General features: G+C 54.6%; 2 protein-coding genes across 4 annotated transcripts; both read right to left on the bottom strand.

Annotated features, from left to right (window-relative positions):
• Window positions 1–1,108: 1,108 nt before the first annotated feature.
• On the bottom strand, window positions 1,109–5,365 carry LOC147647321 (serine/threonine-protein kinase pim-1-like). 3 transcript variants are annotated; one of them, XM_086872352.1, is made up of 8 exons: window positions 4,565–5,365; window positions 4,403–4,453; window positions 3,832–4,198; window positions 3,100–3,276; window positions 2,704–2,851; window positions 2,292–2,520; window positions 1,610–1,744; window positions 1,109–1,323 (listed from the first exon to the last, which is right to left on the bottom strand). In XM_086872352.1, exons 1-5 carry the CDS (start codon window positions 5,114–5,116, stop codon window positions 2,745–2,747), a joined length of 1,254 nt encoding a protein of 417 aa, XP_086728478.1. In that variant the 5' UTR covers window positions 5,117–5,365; the 3' UTR covers window positions 1,109–1,323; window positions 1,610–1,744; window positions 2,292–2,520; window positions 2,704–2,744. The 3 variants fall into 3 exon arrangements, with proteins under 3 accessions (XP_086728478.1, XP_086728479.1, XP_086728477.1); XM_086872353.1 differs by having other exon boundaries at window positions 2,292–2,472; window positions 4,565–5,347; XM_086872351.1 differs by lacking the exons at window positions 1,109–1,323; window positions 1,610–1,744; window positions 2,292–2,520; window positions 2,704–2,851 and having other exon boundaries at window positions 2,901–3,276; window positions 4,565–5,347.
• A 4,162-nt stretch (window positions 5,366–9,527) lies between these two features.
• LOC147647320 (olfactory receptor 14C36-like) lies at window positions 9,528–22,842 on the bottom strand. The gene has a single exon (XM_086872340.1). The coding sequence runs from the start codon at window positions 15,536–15,538 to the stop codon at window positions 14,606–14,608; it is 933 nt and encodes a 310-aa protein (XP_086728466.1). The 5' UTR covers window positions 15,539–22,842; the 3' UTR covers window positions 9,528–14,605.
• Between the last annotated feature and the right edge of the window lie 515 nt (window positions 22,843–23,357).

Here is a 23,357-nt window from a genome sequence, read left to right as displayed (position 1 = left end):
CAAAATTTTGCAGTTTGAAACTTGGACCTAAAGCGTTGCAAATGGAAATGATAAATCCCAATGGACTGAGTGAATGCAGCTTTTCCTATGGGATGTGCAGCACTCCAAGGACTTCCTCAGTGGGGCTGTGGGTGCTTGGAGCTTTGTCCTGTGCCACTCCAGTATGTCATGAAATGGGACTTCACCTGCCACCAGCCCAGGTCACGCTCTGCCACCAGCCCAGCTCCTTGGACCTTGTGTCCCCAAAGAAGACACAAGGTGTTTCTGCTGCTCCACCCTTTGCACAGATCCACAGAGAGCTGGGATTATCCCAAGTCTTGTGTCTCCATTGTGCCATATTCCTAAAGAACCAGCAGCCCATCCCGACGAATATGGTGAGTTATGTGGATGGTAGTCAGCTCCCTTTCCTGCCTAGAAATCCTGAAACTGCTTCTAAATGCTGTTCCCTTCAGTTCCTGGACACCTACCCACACAGAGCTGGGGAAAAAAATCCCCTGGCCATGGCTTACAAGGTGAGTTATGCCAAAGTTAGAGCTCTGTGGGAAATCTCTATCCATCCCTATCCTTTTAATATATCTATACATGGGGGTGTGCATGGATGTCTTGTATGGAAAGGAAGGAGTGTGCAAACAACGTGACTGACACTTTCACTTTCTGTGTTCATTCCATACTCATGGGTACAAAGATATTATGGAAACCTTTGCAAGGACAGACCGTCTGTCCATGGATAGAAAGACATCCAAGAGCCCCTGGCACAGACAGACCCTTCTGTCCATGGATTCAGAGACATCCCAGAGCCCCTGGCACAGACAGACCCTTCTGTCCATGAATTCAGAGACATCCAAGAGCCCCTGGCACTGACAGACATTGCTGCTCTTCAGCCAGTGACAGGATGAGTCCCTGAGCCTGGGGCTTGGCCTTCCTCGTGGTGAGGGGCATCAAGGAAGGCTGCAGTGTGATGGAGATTGTGATGGGCTGGGAAATCACTGGGGGAAAGGAGGGAGCAGTTGTGAAGTAAAAGGCAGGTGGGGGAGAGAACTGTTCAGAGAAGGGCTGAGCTACAGCTTGAGAAAGCTGAAAAATGACATTTGGGGTCATCCCAGATTGATTTCATTTCAGAAGTTATGGAACAAGTTTAATTTTGGGGGGAGTGTCATGTTTTCCTTTGGAGGTGGACACTCTGCAGACTTGAGCTGCATTGCCAAAATGCTCAAGTCTTTGCTGCAGGTCACACCGTTTCTTCTTTGGCTGATCCCGGCCCGGTGCTGAGCCCAGCAGAGCCCTGGCAGAGCCCAGAGCAGCCTCAGCATCCGCAGAGCCCGGCTGCAAGGAGAGAAACCAGAAACCGCCCGTCAGCTCAAGGCTCCTGTCCCCTTGTCCCAGCCAGCCACGGTGCCCAGGCCATGCTGGCCGTGCTCAGAGCTGGGCCCAAAGCTGCCCATCACTGCTGCCTTTGGGAGCAGAGCAGGAGGGCAGGACATGTGCCCAGCCTGCAGCCAGCCACGGCAGATCCAGCCCCTCAGCAGCTGCCCAGAGCGGGATGCTCCTGTGCCCGCTGCCATCTCCCAAAAGCTCTTGTCCCACCCATGCCAAGGAGATGAGGACCCACCTCACACCATCTGCTGCCAGAAGAAAAGCTGGTCCCAAACGATGTCCTCAGCCTTCTCCAAGGGCACGGCCCATCCACACCACGGCTGGTCCCAAGCACTTCCTGATCCAGACTGGACCCCACCCAGAATTCTTCCTTTAGAAAAACAAACAACAAATTAATGAAAATAGGTTACAGACAAAAAGGGGAAAGAAGAAAAAAGGTAAAAAATCTTATGTCTGTCAGGAGTTTGAGGAAGGCACAACCCCTACATTCTAGGGAAAAACCCACCCACGGGTGAGGGAAGCCCATGCTTTCTCCCTTCCCCCCTGCACTGTCCCCCAAAATCACGGTGATCCCAAAGCAAAGCAGGGGAGTGGAGCAGCCCAAGCCCTTCCTTGCCTGCACAGCAAAGCAGCCGTGCTCAGGTTCTGGAGTCCCACCTGTGCTCCTGCCATGGGGGTTTGTTTGTGTTGGGCTGGCTGCCCCAGCCCCAGCCTGGGGCACGGTGGGTGCTGGGGGCTGTTGGCAGGACCAGGAGCCCACTCCCATTTCGTAACCACCCCAGCCCACACCCCCAGCCCTGCCAAAAACCAGCTGGGCAGCCACTGAAGAATCAGTTGCATCCACCCCAGCAAAGGGGAAACCTTTGGTTCCCAGCCAATGCACAAATCTGGGAGCATCCCCCTGGGTCTGGACTTACCTGAAAATTCTCTGTGGAGCCTGGCTTTCAAGAAGGTGCCAGAATCAAAGTCCATCATCGCCAGCTGCCGCTGGCCAGGTGGAGGAAGAGGTTGTCATCCTTGCTGTTGTCCTCCATGTCCCCAGCAGCAGCAGCAGCAGCAGCCCCACCTGGTGCAGCTTCTCCAGGGGCTCCTTCTTCCCTGGGGTGACACCAGGCTGTCAGGGTTCTGCCCAGGGCCCGGCTGTCACTGAACCAGGACAAGCAAAACCAGCTCAGATGGCGGCCACCAGTGCTGGGCAGTGCAGCTCAGCTCCAGCACAAGGGCTGCGTGTTCTCACTCGATGAGCCCTGTGCAGTGACACAGGCAGGACAAAGAAGTCTGGGTTTCTTTGCTTCTGATTGCCAGGGTATGTGTGGAGCTGTAACTTACCAGGTCCCTGCATCACTGTGCCTGTGGCTCTCTCCCTTCTTCTATGGCTGATGAATATCCTGCATCCAGGGATCACTGAACAGGTCTTCTAATGAGGGCCTGTCCAAGTAGTGCAGGGATAAACACCGCCTGATCAGAACTTGGCAATCTGGGGAGAGAAACCACAAACCAGTGGTCAGTTGGAGAAGGCTCCTGTCTGCTTTGCCCCACTATACCCGTGCCCAGGCCACGCTGGATGTGCTCACAGCTGGGCCTAAACTTTCCCATCAATTCTCTGTTTTGGAGGAGAGCAGGACATGTGCCACCTCCTCAGCAGCTGCCAGAGCGGGATGCTCACGAGCCTGCTGCTGTCTCCCAACACTGGTGTTCCCCCCGTGCCCAGAGATGAGGATCCACCTTGGGAGAGCCGTTGTGGCAGCGGGAGCTGGGCCCAGCTGATGTTCCAGCCCCTCCTGAAAGGGTGCTTCCCGCAGACCATCTCATGCAGCAGGATGCCCAGGGTCCAGACAGTTGCTGCCTCGCCATAATACCATCTGAAGTTGGTCCATTCCGGGGGTCTGTATGATTGTGTTCCTATGGAATACGGATGGAGCTCATCAGGGGGATGCTGCTGCTCCCAGAGCCTGAGCCCAGCATCCCTGGGCATGTGGGGCTGCCCCAGTGGCACACGGGGTGACCTGCTGCCCTCTTGCCAGCACCTGGCACTTGTGTACAAACCCAGGGTTGGAAAAGAAGGCACTGGTGCTGGAAGATGGCAGCAGAAACCCTGGCAAGGCCCGACCATGACACACAAAGGAAAAACCCGCTCACAGTGCTGGGGAAAAACCATACCCACATCCTCCCTGCTGGCATTGCCCAAAAAATATTATGAACCAAGGCAAAGCAGGGAAGCACAGCAGTCCAAGCCCATTCTCACCTGCACACCAAACCAGCTGGTGCACAGGTCCTGGCTCTCCCTCTCTGCTACCCCCACCCACAGGGGATTTTGTCAGGCTGGCTGCCCCAGCCCCAGCCCCAGTCCTGGGAGAATCCCTGCTGCCACACCCTGGTTGGGCCATGAGATGTTGGGCCAGGAGATGTTGGGCCAGGAGATGCCGGGACCGGGAGCCTACCCCTGGGTGGGCTCACCTGCAAATTGAGTGTAGGCTGTGTCCTGCAGGTAGGTGCCACAGCCGAAGTCAATCAATTTTGCCTGCCCGGTGTCCAGGTCAACCAGGATGTTCTCTGGTTTGATGTCTCTGTGCAGGACCCCGCAGCTGGTGCAGTGCTGCACGGCCTCCAGCACCTGCCGGAAAAGCTCCCGCGCCTCTTCCTCGGTCAGGAACCTCCGTGCTCGAATGAAATGCCGAAGGTCCTGACACCGCTCTGGGCGCTCCAGTACCATCACGATGGTGTTGGGGAGCTCAAACCAATCCAGCAGCTGCACCACACCGGGGAAGCCTGTGGACACCTTGTCCAGCAGCACTATCTCCAGTGGTGCGCTGGTGCCGTCGGGCTGCGGGAGGAGCACGGTGCCGTCAGTGGGGCTGAGCCCGTGCCAGGGCTCGGGGAGCCCTCAGCCAGCCCGGGATGCTCTGTGCCCTCCGCTGGCCCCACGCCCGCCCTCCCTCCAGGTGTCCTGGTGGCTCCCACCCTGCCGGGCCCCGGCTCATCCCCGCCCGGCACGCCCCGGCTTCTGCCGCTGGCCCCGCTCACTCACCAGCTCGCCCCAGTGCCGGACGCGGTTCCGTGGCACCTTTTTGATGGCCACCTACAAGCCAAAGGGAGCAGCGGATTCAGCTCGCCGCCTACCAGTGTCCAGCCCCATCCTCCTCCTCCGCCCTCTCCTCCTCCTCCGCCCGCCGCTGGCCCCTCTGCTCACCGGGGCGCCATCCGAGAGCCGAGTGGCCGAGAAAACCCTGCCGAAGCCGCCGCGCCCCAGCAGCGAGCCGATCCTGTAGCGCTGCTGCAGGGCCTCCTGCGCCTTCCCTGGGGAAGAGACGCGGCCGTCAGCGCTCGGCCCGGGGCCAGGAACGGCCCCCGAGCGCTCCCCGACCTCCCCGGGCCGAGCATCCGCAGGCGTCCGCTCCTTGGAACGCGACAGCGGCGGCTCGGGGCCAGCGGCCGCGCTGCCGAGCGGCGGAGCTCGGGCCGGGGAAGCCGCTGCGGAGGCGGCGGCAACGGCTGCACCGCCTGTGTCCTCCGCGGGCCCCGGGAGGAGCCGGGGCAAGGGCCGGGACCAGGGCCAGGGCCGGGGCAGGGCTCGGAGCAGGCGGAGCCAAAGGGCGGCGATACCGCCCCAGCCCCAGGCACTGAGGCCCGCCCAGAAGCGCCAGCGCCAGCTCGGCCAGAGCCGGGCGGAGGCGAGAGCGAGGCGGGACGCCCGGGGCCGGCGCCGGGGCCGGGGCCGGGGCCAGGGGCGGGCCGGGGGCATGTCCCGGGCGGGCAAGGGGAGAGGGGAACTGGGAGAGGAGGGGAACACAGAGAAAGGGAGATCGGGAATGGGTGAGGGACCGCGGGAGAGAGGGTGGAACAGTGGGAGAGGGAGAGGAGAAGATACAGAAGGGCGATAATGTCGCTTCTTTCGCTGCTTTTTCTCTTTGCGCTGCTGCCGCCGCCGCTGCTGCTGCTGCTGCCGCTGCTGCCGCTGCAACTGAAGCACCGGGGCCGTTTGTCCCCGGGGCCGTTTGTCCGTTGCCCGCTCGGCCCCGCGCCGAGCCCCGCGCTCCCCGGGCAGCCCCTGAGCCTGGCCAAACACGGGAACTTTGCCGTGTTGAGCCAAGAGCCAGAGTCTTGATTCCTGCACAGGGGCACAGCAATGCCCTTGGCTGCTGCTGTGCCTTGTCCCTGCTGAGCGTCAGACACTGTCTGAGCACATTCCCTGAATGCAGAATTTGTACCTGACCCAAGCACTGCACTTGTGTCTCCAGCATTGCTTTCCAAGAAAAACGGGGGAAGGAAAACTGGGTATCGCTCATGGTATTTTACAATGTCTAAAACTTGCCAAATCTCAGATCTTAGAGGTGAGATCCATTTAGAATGAATGGGATGGAGAAATAGTGCAAGATGGAAAAGGGAAACATAAAAATAAATAGAGAAAAATAGAGAAAAACATACTGGTCGTTTCTTTTGGTTTTATTTTCATTTCTTAAAAAAGCTGTTTCAGTTTTCCCAGAATCTTCTCCACATTCCTGTCTGTTCTTTCCAAAAACCTGTCCTGGAGAACAAGGTGCAGCTCCTGTCTCAAGATGTGCCCCCAGCTGCAGCTTCTCTTGGCTTCCCACACTGTGTGTGCAGCACAACTCTTGCAGCAAAGCAGGACAAATTATCTGAAGAACTTGACAACTTGTTCTTGCTTTTCCTTGTGGACAGTGGAGTTGTGCCATTGCTAAGGTTTTCATTGTTACTCTTCTACCCGAAGAAATCATGATGAGCTGCCAGGAATTGTTAGGGAATACAAGCCTGGCTGAATGTGGAGAAAGAATCTCCAGAGCCTGCAGCCAGCAGTGGAGAGCTCATCATTCCAATAGCCCCATGGACACCTTGAAAGTGATCTGGAACATGAAAATGGGCTGACAGAGGGAGTTTGTGTGTTCAGTTTAGATGATTCTACATCTCTTGCACTGGTACAAATCAAGAGCACAATCAGTGGATGACAAGCAGCAGAACATGATAAGCTGGACCTCTCAGTAGATGAGAGAAAGAATGTGAAAACGACAAATGGAGGGAATGACTTGGTGAACTTTGTCTGTTAAGAAGTTCAGAATTCCTAATAATTCCCAATTAATTCCCTTTGCTTTTGTCCTTTCTGGCAAGGCTGTTTGCATGGCAGATTGCCCAGGAAATGAGAACCTGGAGCTTGTGGAAGTGCCTGAAACATGCCCTGTTCCTCTGCAGGGACACTCAGGCTGAAACAGGAGCCTGAGGCCTCTCTTGGGAAGCCTCCTCGGAGCTGGAATTTGTGCCATGCCAGGAGAGGAGGAGGGGGAGGAGGATGGGAGCTGTGTGTGAGGAGCAGGAGGTTTGGGCCGCAGGACATTCCGTCTGTGCCGCTGCCCCGCAATGGGCGGCCGTGCCCGGGGCTCTGGGCCTGCCCCGCGTGCGCTGAGCTCCCGACACTGCGGGAGCTGCCTGGGCTGGGCTCAGGTTCCCACTGGGACTGGGCAGCAGGCTGGGCTCCAGCTGGGATCAGCAGCAGCTGGAAATACTTCTGGGCATCTCCACTTTCTGCTGCTGCTTGGAAAAAATAATTAAGTGACAAGTTCTGTTTTTCCTTTCTCCTGGTGGATTTTTTCATTTTATTTGCCACTGCAGAAGCAATTTCTGTGATGGCCTCTGTCACTTGATTCTATTTCAGCTGCAGCAGCAACAGGGCTGTGTTTGAGCACTGCAAATGTCCAGCTGTGTGGCTTTCATTCCCCTCGACTTAGTGCTCAGGGACTTGAGGGCATTTCAAAATCTGCTACTCATGATGTCTGAGACAAAAAATCCTGAGTTACTGATCACTAAAGCACAGTGGGTAGCACTGATTGAAAGAGGCAATTGTAGTTTTGCAGATAAAATTCAGGTGGCAGGCAGAAGAGGGACAAAAGCAGACGAGATCTACAATTGCCAAGGCAAAGGCACCAACAGCCTCCTGCTGTCACCTCAGGGTGAGTAAAACAGAGCTGAAAACAGCGCTGGAACCCGATCCTTTCTTCCTCTGAGGGCTGGCTCAGGGCAGCAGAGGCGGGCCCTGAGGAAGCCTGAGGGCTGTTTGTGGGGGATTGTTGCTGTAGTCCAGAATTGCCCTGGCAAAAGCCCTGGGGAGCCGAGGCAGGAGCAGGTGGGAAGGGCCGGCGCTGCTGCTGCTGCTCGTGGCCGGGAGCCCCGGCCGGGCCGGGCCTGCGCCCGCTGCGCTGCGGCTGCTGCTGCTGCCAGAGCCGGGCGGGACTCGGGGACAGGGAATGGACACGGGGGGACAGCAAAGGCCTTGGGGGCTGCAGGGATGTTGGTGCTCGGGCCAGCGCCAGCACAGAGCTTCAGCCCGCAATGAAGCCCGAGGGAAACGCTGGCGAAAGGCTCCATTCAGCCTTTCTTTACTCGGCGCTGTGAAGGGACCGAAATAAAAGGAGAACAAGCAGGGCCCGACCCCTTCTCCTTTGGGAGGAGCCCCGCGCCTGGGGCTGTGAGGGGCCGTGAGGGGCTGTGAGGGGAAATGAAGGGCTGTGAGGGGCTATGAGAGGTTCTACAGGGCCGTGAGAAGTTCCATGGAGCCGTGAGGGGCTGTGAGGGGCCATGAGGAGCCTCAGCCCTGGCAGGAGGGGGTGCCACCATGTCCCCAGGGCAGGGCAGCCGTGAGGGGCTGTGAGTGCAGACGTGGCAGCAGAGCGGGCTTGGGGCAGCTCTGGGAGGGGATGAGACCCTTCCCCAGCTCCAAACCACACCAGACCCACCATTAACAGGATTTTCCATCTTGAGAATGCACTTGCAACTTGGACTTGACTGTACAGTTTTATCCCAGTGGGAAAAGCAAGAGACTTTCAGTCATTGTTTTTCAATGTGTGTTTCACATACATTTCAGTGTGACATCCAGCCATTGTTATTAGTGTCTAAGATTTAAAAGTCTTAACAATGAAAAGTAATACTAATAAATAATAATAACAACAAGAACAAGAAATGAAGCCCTGAATCCCAACAATCAGCTCAGAAACATGATTTTGTTTGTAGTAAAAGATTAGTACTAAAGGAATAAATGAAAGAGTTTTAATTTGTAATTCAGACAAAAGACGTTTCATCTTTTTCCAAGGTTCTGGTCCCCTACCACCAGGGTCATTTCCTTTACTCTCCCACTTTCTAATAGTTAGAAAGGAGTTAAGCACACCAGAAAAGGCAACAGCTCCTGTTTCAAAGGGAAGCAGCCACCACTCCAGTGAACCTGAATTGTCCCCAGGCACGTGTGTGCACTTGAAGGGTGAGCAGGTGTTGGGAGAGATCTCAAACTCCTTCTAAGGCTGTGGGAAACCCACAAGTGGCAAAGTATCATTGTGGGTCAACTCCAGCTGAAATTCCATTCCCCCACACCCTCCAAATGGGCAGGCAGGGCTGGGCTCTGGCACGGTTCAGTTTTGAGTGCCTTGTGCTCCCTGGTAGGGAAGTGATCCTATCAACTCTGGTACTGATGGATTGTGGTATGGCTGCTGAAGGAGGAGAGGGAATCTCAGCAGACAGGAAAGTCTCTTCTTCTCCTTTCTCACTGTAGAAAGAGAAATTCTCTCCAAAGAGAAATGCCTGTGCTGGGTTTCCATGGGACCCCTTCCCTCAGCCCACTGAGGCTGACCCACTGTGTGCTCTGCAGGAGCCAAAGCCAGAGGAGTCCCAATATCAGTCACCACATGGTCCCCACACAGCAGGAGAAAGCACTGCTTGCAGTGGGGCTGCTGATCTGTGACCCATCCTGATTCCATCCACCCCACTCCTCTCAACCACAGACACCAGAAGGATCCCAGGAAAGCCACAGTGCTGTACCAGATGCCAGGAGCACTCCCTGCTGTGGCCTCAGGGATGCTGGGTGACCTGGTTGATGAGCATCTCTGGTTGGTGATGGAATGTGTGGATGGAGGCCCTTGACAGGAGGTTGTTTGAGATAAGTGTGGGGCTGAAGGAGAGATGGCAGCTGTCAGTCGAGAGGGCAGGGACCCCGCTTGTGAGTCCATTGCCTTGGACACCCTCAGCCACAGGATGTCCAAGAAGTCACACAAGGCTTTGGCACTCTCATCCTTCTTTTCCCCCAAGTTCCTGCTTTCTGTACATTTACAGCAGAGAATCTTGTTTGTTTTTAGAACTAGAACAAAGATCCCAGAGGGAACAAGCCTTGCTGGTTTTAATCAGAAGCATCAGTGAACAGAAGTTGTGTTTTCTTTTCTTTGGTCACATCTTTGTTCCTTCTGAGTGTCCAGGCTGGGCTGGGGGGGTGTCCTCGTTTGCTGCATTTTCTGAGTTCCTCTTGGATCCTTTGGAGGGCAGTAGGTTGTGCCCTCTGAGGATCCTTTGTGCTCCTTGGTGACCCAGGAGAACCTTCCAGGAGGTTTTTGGGTGAGCTGCTGCTGTGATGTCACAGGAATGTTTCCATGTCCTTGTGGTGTTCCCGTTGCTGTGGGGCACAGAGGCCTCAGTGTCAGAGCGGCTCTGGGTGCCTGCTCATTGCCTGAGGATCCTCCTGCCTGAGGCATTCTCAGCAGCCAGCCCAGCCCCTGATGGGTGTCCTTCTGTCCTGGCAGGGGGACAGACAGTCTGCAGACGTGTGCAGCACAGCCAAAATGATCCAGTAAGTGGTTGCTGCAGTTTGCACTCTGGACTCTGGGGCTTCTTATGGGTATTTTTTAACCCACTTGGCCCCTAAGTCGAGCATTTCCCCAGGTGTACCATATGTGCCTTTGGGATTGCTGTGGGCTTTCTGTTCTTCCTTTGGAATGGATGTGATTTTGAAAGAAAATTGCCATTAAATGCCATATGTTTGGGAGAGCTCCTGCCAAAAGTTTCTTAAAAAAAGGGTTTATTTCTAAGCCAGCAGGGTGTGCACAGCATTTGGAATGGAGCCTGGGGGGGTTCTGTTCCCCAAGAGGAGAGTCTGTGGCAGTGGACCCTGGCACTCCCTCCGTTTGCTGGTCCAGCCAAAACCTGGACACAGCCAAGTATTTTGTGTTGTTCTCTTGCCTGTTGTGTGATCCAAAAGGACTGTGGCTCCAGGAGGGAAGTTGTGAAAGGAAAATGCTCTCTATAGGCATTGACTTGTTGTGTGGGAGTTCCCATCACAGGCAGCTTTTTCTCCTAACAGCGTCGGGTTCAGGTGAAGGTCACCTCACACATGGATACTGTGAAGCTCCTTTTTCAGAGAGTGGGAAAGGAACCTGTGGTATTCAGAGATCCCAGTTACTCCCTTTCAACACCCATATGAGCCCTGTAAGTTCCAGGATGATCCTTGTCACATGCCAGCACTCCCAGGATGGTCCCAGTTGCCTCTGGCTAGATCAACCCAGTCAGTCCCAGTATGATGCCATTTGCCCCCAGCGTGCTCCTAGTTGCTCCCAGTCACCCCCAGTATGAGGGATGATGTGCAAGGTATGTTGCCAGTCACTCTCAGATACTCCCAATATGAGTCCAGTCACTCCCAGTATAATCCAAAGATGGATGGATGGGAGGCCTGATGGAATCCTGGAGACCATTGTGACACTCTAGGGCCCCATGGAACCATGGTGACACCGAGTTGTCTGGGAGTGTTGATGTGCTGCAGGGTCGGAGGGTTCTGCACAGGGACCTGGACAGGCTGGATCCAGGGGCCAAACCCAACAAGGTGAGGATTAACAAGTTCAAGTGCCGGGTCCTGCACTTTGGCCACAACAAGCCCTGCAGTGCTCCAGGCTGGGGACAGAGAGGCTGGCCAGCAGGCAGGCAGAAAGGGACCTGGGGCACTGATGGACAGCAGGCTGAGCATGAGCCATCAGTGAGCCCAGGTGGCCAAGGAGGCCAATGGCACCTGGCCTGGATCAGGAACAGTGTGGTCATCAGGACCAGGCCAGGGATTCTTCCCCTATGCTTGGCACTGGTTGAGCTTCATCTCGAGTACTGTGTCCAGTACTGGGTCCCCAATTTTGGAAAGACATGGAAGGGCTGGAGCATGTCCAGAGAAGGGCAACAAGGCTGCTGGAGCACACATCTTGTGAGGAGCGGCTGAGGGAGCTGGGGTTGTTTATCCTGGAGAAGAGGAGGCTCAGGGGAGATCTCATCACTCTCTGCAACAACTTGACAGGAGGGTGCAGCCAGGTGGAGGTCAGGCTCTTTACCCAGGGAACAGTCCCAGGACAAGTGGACACAGCCTGAAGCTGCACCAGGGGACGTTTAGGCTGGACATTAGGAAATATTCTCCACAGGAAGGATGATTGGGCATTGGAATGAGCTGTCCAGGGAGCTGGGTGAGTGACCGTCCCTGGAAGTGTTTAAGGACAGTCTGGATGTGGCACTGAGTGCCATGGTCTGGGTGACAAGGTGGTGTTGGGTCACAGGTTGGACTTGATGCTCTCCAAGGCCTTTTCCAGCCTGGTTGATTCTCTGATGATTGTGACCCTGCAGGGCCCTGGGGAAGCAAGGGGCCACTGTGACACTGCGGGGCCTGGTGGAACTCAGAGGACCACAGTGACACTGTGTCCCACATGGCACCAAGGAGCCAAAGAGCCATTGGGACACCGTGGGGCTACATGGAAACAAGGAGTCCATGGTGACAGTCGGGGTCCTTGTGGAACCACAGAGGCCACTGTGACACTGCTGGGCCTTGTGGAACCAAGGGGCCACTGTGGAACCAAGGAGACCCTGGTGAGACCCTGGGCCCCAGTGGGATCAAGGGGCCATTGTTCCATTGCAGGGACTCCTGGAACTAAGGTAACACCTGTGACATTGTAGTGCCCCATGGAACCAAGGGTGACACTGCAGGATCTTGTGTAACCTGGGCTCCACTGTGGCACTGCACCACCAAGGGATTCATTGTGGCACTCGGAGGCCTCATGGAACCAAGAGGCCCCTATGACACTGCAGGGCCTTGTGGAAGCATGCAGAACATTGTGACAGAGCAGGACGTCATGTCATGATGGGGCCATTGGGATACTGCAGGGCCCCAGGGAACCAAAGGGACTTTGTGACTCTGGGCGGCCTGATGGAATCCTGGAGACCATTGTGACACTCTAGGGCCTCATGGAACCGTGGTGACACCAAGTTGGCTGGGAGTGTTGATGTGCTGCAGGATAGGAGGGTTCTGCACAGGGACTTGGACAGGCTGGATCCAGGGGCCAGACCCAACAAGGTGAGGTTTAACAAGTCCAAGTGCTGGGTCCTACACTTTGGCCGCAACAACCCCTGCAGTTCTCCAGGCTGGGGACAGAGAGGCTGGCCAGCAGGCAGGCAGAAAGGGAGCTGGGGCACTGATGGACAGCAGGCTGGGCATGAACCATCAGTGTGCCCAGGTGGCCAAGGAGGCCAATGGCACCTGGCCTGGATCAGGAACAGTGTGGTCATCAGGACCAGACCAGGGATTCTTCCCCTATGCTTGGCACTGGTTGAGCTGCACCTCGAATGCTGTGTCCAGTTCTGGGCCCATAATTTTGGAAAGACATGGAAGGGTTGGAGAGTGTCCAGAGAAGGGCAACAAGGCTGGTGACAGGTCTGGAGCACACATTGTGTGAGGGGAAGCTGAGGGAGATGGGGTTGTTAATCCAGGAGAAGAGGAGGTTCAGGGAAGACAAGGTGGTGTCATGGCACAAGTTGGACTTGATGATCTCCAAGGTCTTTTCCAACTTTGCTAACTCTGTGATTCTCTGAAACCACCCTTGGAGTAGGTGCAGGATGAGCCCTGGGCCTTCTCTTCGCAACTTCCAGCAGCCCAGGTCTCTCAGCTTCTCCACACAGCCCCCAAAACCCATCCTGTCAGTCCTGCAAAGCCTTTCCAGCTCCTCGTCATTGCCCAGAAAAGGGAGCCCCACAGCCAGACACAGTAGCCCAGATGTGCCCCCCTGGCCTGTGCTGCCTCTGGCAAGGGAGCAGCATGAGGCACTGCAGAACCCTGCAGACAATTCCTGAAGCACCTGTAGGATGATCCTGCTCCCCGAGGGACCTTCTCATGGTGCCAGCTCAGGAACTGAAATGGGGAGTGGGGGCAGAGAGGAAAGGGCAAACAGGGATGGGCTGTTTGCAGGGGAGGGAATAGGGGTGGGAAATAGGAAGAAATCTGGAGCAGGAAGAGTAAAGAAAGCAAAGGTAAAGTAAAGGAAATGCTCAAGGCAGTCTGGGGGTGACTGCCAGGCAGCCCTGGCTCTGAGCAACAACATCTGCAGTGGCACAGGAAACTCACAGCTCATGAGTACAAACTTTCTGTGTGACTTCAGAGGCCACGACAAACCTGAGTGTTTTCCCTCCCGTCCCCCAGCCCTTCCTGGCCCCTGGGGCTGATGGCATTTGTGCTCCCTCAGGTTCATCTCCCCACAGCAGCACCATAGGGGTGCTGACACCTGCTCTGGGCAGTGCAAACAGGGGCTCCTGAGCCAGTGCTGCTGTGTCTGTGCCTGCAAGGATGCGGCACCTCTCTGAGCTGGGGGAGAGGCCAGGGCTGCACAGGGGGGATGTTGTTGGCAGCTCCGTGAGGATTCTCTGGGATGCTGTGCTGGGGTGTCCAGAGCAATGGGGATGGATCAGCCCCTGCTCTGCTGCTCCTTCCTGTCTCCCCCAGGGACCTTGCAGAGCCCCAGCCATGCTGTTTGCCCCCAGCCTGCCCACGGCCACCCTGGGGCTGCTCACGGGGGTTTTCTGTGCTGAGCATTGGCCTGGGTGTGTTCTTGAGAGAGCCTGGACAATGAGCCTGGAGCCCCCAGGCCCTGCCCTGAGGCGTCAGCGCTGCCCCAGCAGTGCCCATGGCCTGTCCCTGCTGCAGCCCTGGCACTGCCACCCCCAGGGCTGTGCCCGGCCCCGAGAGCACTCAGGCCCTGCAGCAACACCAGGGCAGGAGGGCAGCGGGGCAGTGGCACGGGAGCAGCACTGGCAACACCAAGTGCTGCTGCTCCTGGGCACAGCTGCTGTGCCAGCACTGATCTGCCCCAGCTCTGCACACAGACACTGCTGCTGCAGCTCCAGAGAGGGGAACAAAAAGGAGATCTCAGGAGAAAACTTTTCTAGGAGATCCTTTAGTTCCTTTAAAGCTACCAAGAGCGCAGCCACTCATTGGCACAGTCTGTGGCCAAAGGGAAGATGAAGAGAGAAACAAAATGAGAAATGGCACAAACAATGATATTTTATTGTGGACAAGATCTAAAAATGAAAACAAAGAAAACATCCAAAATGAAACCAACAAGAAGAATCAAAGATGACTTTTATTACAAGTGATTTGCAGAAATTGGCCTGCAGTTTAATGTTTCTGAAACCATCCAGTCATCAGTGTCCACACTGCAGCCTTGAGCTCCTGGTTCCTCAGGCTGTAGATGAGGGGGTTCAGGGCTGGAGGCAGCACCGAGTACAGAACTGACAGGGCCAGATCCAGGGATGGGGAGGTGATGGAGGGGGGCTTCAGGTAGGCAAATGCTGCAGTGCTGAGGAACAGAGAGACCACAGCCAGGTGAGGGAGGCAGGTGGAAAAGGCTTTGTGCCATCCCTGCTCAGAGGGGATCCTCAGCACAGCCCTGAAGATCTGCACATAGGAGAAAACAATGAACACAAAACAACTAAAAGTTAAACACACACCAACAGGAAGAAGCCAAATTTCCCTGAGATAGGATTTGGAGCAGGTGAACTTGAGAATCTGGGGCACCTCACAGAAGAACTGGCCCAGGACATTGCCATGGCACAGGGGCAGGGAAAATGTATTGGCTGTGTGCATGAGAGCACTGAGAAAGCCACTGGCCCAGGCAGCTGCTGCCATGTGGGCACAAGCTCTGCTGCCCAGGAGGGTCCCGTAGTGCAGGGGTTTGCAGATGGACACGTAGCGGTCATAGCACATGATGGTCAGCAGGGAATACTCTGCTGAGATGAAAAAGACAAGAATAAATAACTGTGCAGCACATCCTGCATAGGAGATGGTCCTGGTGTCCCAGAGGGAATTGTGCATGGCTTTGGGCACAGTGGTGCAGATGGAGCCCAGGTCAGTCAGGGCCAGGTTGAGCAGGAAGAAGATCATGGGGCTGTGCAGGTGGTGGCTGCAGGCTACGGCGCTGATGATGAGGCCGTTGCCCAGGAGGGCAGCCAGGGAGATGCCCAGGAAGAGGCAGAAGTGCAGGAGCTGCAGCTGCCACGTGTCTGCCAATGCCAGCAGGAGGAAGTGGCTGATGGAGCTGCTGTTGGACATTTGCTGTGGCTGGGCATGGGGACCTGTTCATGAGGAAAAAGACAGTGAAGAGTTACAGGAGAAATCAAAACCATTTCTCATGCACCTTCCTCTGCAACACAGAGTTTTTCTTTTTAAGCCCCCCCCATGTCTCTCCTGGTATTTTTGGCTATCAGAAACTCTCAGCATTTCTGCTGCCCTCTGGTAGAACAGACTGAGTTCCCTGATGCAAGCTGATGACTGGAGACTGAGGGGAGATGATCTGTCACTTCATTCATTTGGAGTTTCTCTGGGCTTTCACTTTCCTCACATGAAGGATGTTTACTCTCCCATGTTTTCCTTAAAGATCATCTGATATTTCCTTAAAGATCATCAGGTATTGCTGAGAGCAGATGGATCCACCACAGCCCAGCTCCACCTTTGTATCCAAGGACTCACATTGCTCATCTCACCAACCCAACAGCATTGTCACTGTCAGAACACCTCTACCTTCCCCCGTGGGTCTTTCAGATAACACAAACATGCTCTAGGACAGGTTTGCATTCTGCATTGAAGCTCCCAGCTGGGACTGAAATCTCAGGGAGACTTCCAAGTGTCCATATGATGGCTTTGGATGAAGGGAGATCCAGCTCCTTCCCTGGCTGCACTGCCAGCATTGCCCACAGCCGGGCACTGGGGACAGCGTCCCCCTGAGCCAGCTGTGCCCCCCGCCAGAGCCCCCAGTGCTGGGCAGCTGCTCCCAGCCCTGTGCTCTGCAGAGGAACCTGGGCCCGGGGCTGCAGAGCTGCCCCACGGCTCTGCTGCAGCTCTGCCTGCACAGGAGGGGCTTCACACCTGGGAGCCCAGCCCTGAGGGCAGAGGCTGGGCTGGGGGGACAGGAGGGAGGGGGCTTGTTCAGAGGGAGGGGCTGCACTGCAGGGGCTCCTATGGACATCTCTAAACTCTCTGTCACAGGATTTCTGGGCTTTTGTTTACTCTCATTCCCTGATCTTCTCTCTGCTTCCTGGAGATTTTCCTCCTGCAGGTGTTTCCCTGTGTCTGATCTCTCCCTGCCAGCACCCACAGATCCCAAATCTCTGTGCACTCTCCTTGGCCTGACAGAACGCTGCCTGTTTGCAGGGCTCTGGCTGGGGACAGGTTCTGTTTGCAGCTTGGAGAAAGGACAGCTCAGATTAAGGCTGATGGGTCCAGCAAAGGTGATGCTGGTGCTGTCCATGGGCAGAGTGGCTGAATGCACATTAGCTATCTCCTGTGAAGCTACTGATCACTAAAAGTAACAGTCTGCATGTCTCAAGAACTTGTCAAAATTCATAATATCTTTAATATTTATCCTCCCCCCTCCTCCCTGCCGTTCTGCAATATTAGGAATTTGAATACAAAGTCTTAGGAAATGTCCTCATTTTTATGAAAATCCTTGTCTTGGAAATATTCTATGACTGATCAGAAGGCCTCAGCATGTCAGAGCTTCATGAGCATTCAAGTTCCCCTCCAGCAGAAATACTCAGAGCTGTACTCACAGAGTCCCTAGGCACTTGGGATGTTCCAGCTTTAGGAGATGGCTCCAGGAGCTGCAGCTGCATTGTCCTGCAGCCAGAGGCTTCCTGTGTCAAGGGCTGGGAGGGATTGTGCCCCAGGCACTTCTCAGCACCTTCCCAGCCCTGACTGATTGAAGCTCTCTGTGCCTCTGGGCTGTGCCCCAGGGTGGCTGCAGGCAGTGCCCCAGCCCTGCTGGGCTGGGAGAAGAGCTGCTCAGCAAGAGAAATGTGCTTTTGAAGCTCCTCTTGGTTTCCAGTAACTGCCTCTGTGCCAAGAGCCTGGCCCAGCTCAGCAGCACAGACACAGCAGCAGGACTTTAATGACCCTCTTGGGCCTTTGTGCTGAGGCCCTGAACATCAGTCCCTGAGAGGGAGGGGAAGAAACTTCTCAAGAAGTCCAAGTCAGAATCCAACTCCAAAGTTTCTTTTCCTTTTAATGGGTCCCACTGAGGGATGTGACTGAGAAAGTGTCCCCAGGCCCCAGGCAGGGCAGAGAACAGGAGGCACTGATGACAGGTGGGGATAAAGAGAAGCCAAGTCTTGGTGCCCTGGGCCACAGCAGCCTCTGTGCCAGCAAGGGCTGTGAGGAGACACCTTGTCCTGGGGCCCTGGGGCCTCCTGGCACAACCCCAGCAAGGCTGGCCACTGTCACCCCCTTGGCCTGCCCTCAGCATCCCCCCTAGGCCACATGCCAGTGGCCTCAGGGATCTGCTGGAAGGAGTCCCTGAGGAGCCTTGCTCAGGAATGGCCCTGGGGGCTCCTTCATGCTCTCAGGAACTGCAGCTTTTTCAAAGGACTTTGGCTTTTACTTTTGCCTTGGAGTCTCTGAGAGGTTTGTGCAATCATGATCTCCAATTATCTGCTGTAATTAGTCCCTTGAGAAGCTTTGTCAGTAACAACACTCAGTGGGGCTCATTAATGCTTCAAGGTACTTCAGGTTCTTAAGGCACTTTCCTTTCTCCTTCCCACTTCTGAGAAAACTTCTTCTGAGAAGTTTGTGCAATCATGGCCCCAATTATCTGCTTTAATGAGTCCCCTGGGAGCTTTGCATTGACACTGAGTGGGGCTCATCAATACTTTGAGATACTCAGGGTTTTTTCAGCGACTTTGGATTTTCCTTTCCACACTGAGTCTCTCTGAGAGGTTTTTGTGCAATCCTGGCCTCCAATTCTGTCCTCCAAAGAGTCCATGAGGAGCCTGTGTTGGGGATGGACCTCAGTGGCACCCATTAATGAAACGAGACACTTTGGGTTTTTTTCTGACTTGGACTTCTGGAAAGGCTTATGCAATCTCCTCTCAGGCCCTGAGGTTCAAGGGCTGAGCTCCAAATGCACCATGGGACTCATTAGGATCAAGCAAGTCCTAATAAACCATGGCTCTGCCTTGATTTCCCTCTGGTCTGGTGTAGTTTTTAGGAAAGTTTTCTACAATCGTTACGGAGAAATAGTTCTATGAGCTTCTAAGAAATATGTATTCCTATTTTAAGGGGCATCTTTTATTCCTGTTCTCTTTGGAGCAGAGGGATTGTAGCATTCAGTAATGGATATTGGTCCAGGGTCTCTCCTAAGAAGGTCTGGCCAGGTCAGAGAAGCTGTGTCTTGAGGTCTGACCCAGTGTGGACGACCTTGCTCCACATTCCCCAGCCCCATCCTGTCTCTCCTCACTCCCCTGGGACCTGCTTTGCTCACACAACTGGCTGCACTCAGGCAAAGAGGGGTTTTCCTTCTTTAATTTTAGCATTCTAAAACTCCTGAGTTTCCGTATGGAAAACAGACACCCTCCTCAAGTGTGTGCCAAGTCCAAGGTGCCACCAAGGAGCTTCCCCTTCCCCAAGGCAGAACCATGCAAGGAATGTTTCAGACACACAGGAAGTTCTACAATGAACACAAAGCCAGAGTTGGCTGAAGGCAGAATTAGAGCAGCTGCTGAAGGCCAGCCAAGCTTTGAACTCCTGGCATCTGAAAGCACCAAGTGGGTTGTTGGGAGGTGTGTGAGTGAGCCAAGAGTGAGGGAAGGGAAGTGCCGAGAGCCCTGGGAGTGTTTCTGTGCAGACAGGCTGTGGGGAAGGGCACTGCAGAGCTGCCCTGGGCCAGCTGTGTGGGTGGATTATCATCCCAACCTGCCCTGGGCCATTGCAAGGGGCTGTTGCCATGGACACTGCACTGACCCCACTGCTGGGTTTGGGTGCCATGGCAATCCCCATCCAATCTGGAAACATGAATCAAGTGGTTTCCAGAGGTTTGGCTTGTTAAGGTGTTCAGAATGTGAGTGAGCCCTGGGGCACTGAATTCCTGACCTGAAGAGCTGAAGGCTGAACAAGCCTCTGGAGAAGGAAAAGGCAGCAGCAGCAGCAGCCTCCAAGTTGCTGAGGATGTCAGCAGCCCCCACTGAGGCCGTCCCTGCCCAGAGACTGTGGGGGAATGGGCAGACAAGGAGAGCGTCCCTGGGGCTGGGGAAGCAGAACTCAGAGGCACCAGCGGCTCCAGGTGGGAAATGGAGTGTGGAATGGGGCTGTGAAAGCCCTGTCTGGGCTGTGCCAAGCAGGAGAGCCAAGGCCTGAGCCCCATCCCCCAAACAACTCTCTCAAGGAGACCTTTAAAAGGAATTACATTTCTTTGTGTCCTCTGAGTTGGATGCACTGGAGAAATACTGATAAGAGATCTTCTGATAAGAGGACAAAACCAGAAAACAGTCTTTATTGGTAAATCAGAGAAAGTTTGACAAATGGTTTAATATGGCATTCAATCAACAATAAACATTTCTCAAAGCATTAATTTGGCCCATTCAACTTCACAAACTATAAACCCATTCAATTTTAGGTTAATCCAAATTTGCAAGAGTACCGAAAAAGACACAAAAAGAGAGAAAGACAAAGAAGATACAGAGAAAGACACACAGATCTACCAACTCCTGGATTCCAGCAGTGTTCAGAGAGAAATCCCAAGAGGAGGTAGGGTCAAGATGTGTGCTTGCCTTGTGGTCAGCCTTAAATACCCCTTGGTCTTCCTGAGCCCTTCCCCAGGTGGGATTTCCGATCATTTGGTCACTCAGGAGCTGGGCTGGTGGCTCCAGAGGTGAGTGTGGAGCATCGCCTTTGATGTGCCAGGGACTGGCAGTCAGTCCTGGGCTGGGATAGAGGCTCTAGTGGGATTGGGGTTCCAGGGCAGTGCAGTGCTGGGGTTACAGGGCTGGGCAAGGCTGGACCTGCCCCTTCCTGCCCCCACACAAAATGTTTCCAGCCAAAATCTCCTCCAGTCTCTCACAACAGGCAACGTTGGAAGTGGAATCCCAATTTTAGTCATGGGCACCTGGCTGAGAAGGACAATTCTTTTCTATAGGAAGGAAAGCACAGAGGTCTAGGGTTTGGAAAGCAGGTGAGAGCTGGACATCAGGAGGCCAAGGCCAGCCAAACTTGTCAGTAATGGCAGAATATGTCTGGGAGCAGTCTTTGGATCAAGGGAATGTTGGAGGTGGAATCCAAATTTTGGCCATGGATGCCTTGAGAAGCAGGACAGTTCTTTCCCACAGGAAGGAACTCACAGTGCCTTCCCAGTGTTTCAGTAGCAGATGAGAAGAGACCCTCAACATGTCAAGGTCAGTTGGACCAGTCAGGTGGCCCCTGGGAGGCCAAAGCAGCCAGACCTCTTCTGTGTTCCCTTGATTTTATGGGGCCCCATAGAGTCACAACGGACCCTTACTTCAATGGGGCCCTGCAGTGTCATAATGGTGCTGTGATTCCATGGGATCCAGCAGTGTCATAGTGGAGCACTGATTATAAGAAGACCTGCAGTGTCACAGTGGACTCTTGATTCCATGGAGTTGTCACAATGGCCTCAGGATCCATCAGGCCCTGCAGTGTCACAATGGTCCCAGCGATTCCATGTGGCCTTGCAGTGTCACAATGGTCTCTGTGGTCCCACAGGCCCCTCAATGTCACGTGACTCCTCTGTTCCATGAGGCCTGAAATGTCACAATGGACCTTGGGGATCTGCAGTGTCACAAAGGTCTCCTTTGGCTCCACAGTGTCACCATGGACCACTGATTACAGGAGGCCCCTCAATATCAAAATGGACCTTTGGTTCCGTGTAGCCCTGCAGTGTCACAAAGGCCTCTTGGTTTCACAAGGCCCCACAGTATCCCAATGGTCCTCTTGGTTCTGTGGGGACCACAATGGTCTCACTGTTCCATGAGGCCCCACAGTGTCACAATGCTTTGTTTATTCCATGGTGCCCCACAATGTCACAGATGTCCCTTGGTTCCATGGGGCCCTGTGCTGGTGCATTCCCCCCTGCCCTTCTCAGGCCGCCGTGCCAGCTGAGAAATGCTCCTTGGGCCTGGGCCTTGGCCAACAGCCCCTGGGCTCAGCTCCTGTGCAGCTCATCAGAAACACTGTCTGCTCCCAGGCACTGCTGCTGCCAACCAGCTCCTGCTTGCTTCAGGAGCAGCCCTGGGAACTGTTTCTGTTCCCTCCGTGGCACAGCATCCCTGTTCTCAGCCTTGCAAAGAAAGCTGTTGATGCCAAGTGCGGCCTGGATGAAACATTGCTGTGCCTGAAGTCCCTCTCTTGGGGCCCTACAAACAGCGCTCCAAAAGGAGCCCCTTGCAGCTCTCCTGGGCCAGCCACCTCCCTCAGAGTGGGGCCTCTGCGAGCCGGGAACTCTCCCGTTTGCTGCACTCGGGGCACCCCCGAACAACGACGGAGCCTGGGCCAATCCCCCCACTCCTCCAGGCTCAGCCCTTGGCCCGCTGGGGAGATGTCAAAGCATCCACAGGGAGCATTTCCCTGCCCTGCAGGGGAATTTCTCACAGCTGCCTTGCACTGCCTCTTTGTGTCTGTGTTCACACACCAGCGCTGTACCCTGGCAAATGTGGCAGAAATGTTGCTCTCGGAGGGGCTGGGGTGCCTTGGAGATCTAAGTCAGTCAGGCCTGTGAGTGAGGGTAAGTCACGAGGTATAAACTAAGTTAAATGCTGCCTACTGTTGCTCTTTGCTGAGTTAAGTTGAATATAAGTTATAAGCTAAGTTGAATATTGTTAAGGGTTATCCCCCTGTTAAATCAAAAAGTCATAGGTTATAAGTTAGGTTAAATATAGTAAATACAGCTCTTTTGCTAAATTGTGACATTTGTGCTATCAGTTAAGGTTGAGGTCTAAGTGAAGTCCTGTTAAGTTTGAGCTGTGTAGAGCTTTTAGGCTGTATTCCTTTTATCCTTGCCCTCACTGTCCTCTTGTCACACACACACACACACACACACACACACACATACACACACACACACACACACACAAACAAACACAGGGACAGTTCTGGGTTCATTTCTGGTTTAGTTGCCTGGATTTTGTTTGGTTTTGTTGTTGCTTTGTTTCCTTGCTGTGCCTGAAGTGTCCAGTCAGGAGCAGAGTGACTCTTGCCAAGGAACTTTGTGCTGCTGGTGCTTAATATTAAATCTGGTTTTTGCTGCTCCCTTGCTGGGGATTTTTTAAGTGCTCTCAAGCCCTTGTTGGTGACAGGGTGAAGGAGCCCTGGCTCAGGTTCTGGCCCTGGGGGACATGGGGACGCTGCCGGGGAGGTCCCTGTCCCCCTGTCCCAGACCCCACTGCCCTTGCAATGTCCCACAGCCATTCTGTGATGCCCCAGCCCCTCTGAGGTGGCAGAACCCACTCTGATGTCACAGCCTTCTCTCTGACATCATACACTCTTCTCTGTGATGTCACAGGGAACACTGTGATGTCACACTGCTACTCTGTGATGTCACAGTCCGCTGTATGATGTCACATCACTGCCATGTGGCCTCACAGCCTGTTCTGTGATGTCTCACAACCAACCAGTGATTTCACAGTCCAACCTGTAGTGGCTTTGTGATGTCATCCAGCAACTCTATGATGTCACAACCTGATCTGTGATGTCAGAACACTCTCTATGATGACATACATTCAACCTTTGATGTCATAGTAATGTCTGTGATGTCACAACCTACTAAGTGGTATCACCCAGCCCACACTGGGATGTCATACAGCCACACTCTGATGTCACACCCTGATTTCTGATGCCACAGAATCCCCTCTATGATGCCATAGCTGCTCTGTGACCTCACACAACAAACTCTGTCATGTCACAGCCCCATCTGTGACCTCACACAACCCACTCGGAGCTGTCACACAGCCCCTTTCTGACATCCCAGCTGCTCTGGGGCTCCAGGACACAGCCCCAGAGGTGCTGCTGTGACACAGCCCCCTCTGGGACATCGCACAGCCCCTGCCAGTGCTGAGCCCCTGGGAGCTCTGTCTGGGCCTGCTCGTGTCCC

This window comes from Cyanistes caeruleus, unplaced genomic scaffold (genome assembly GCF_971803275.1).
Source record: "Cyanistes caeruleus unplaced genomic scaffold, bCyaCae1.hap1.1 HAP1_SCAFFOLD_11, whole genome shotgun sequence".
Lineage (NCBI taxonomy): Eukaryota > Metazoa > Chordata > Aves > Passeriformes > Paridae > Cyanistes > Cyanistes caeruleus.
The sequence above is the reverse complement of the archived record's forward strand: the minus strand, read 5'-3'. Positions and strand labels throughout refer to the sequence as shown.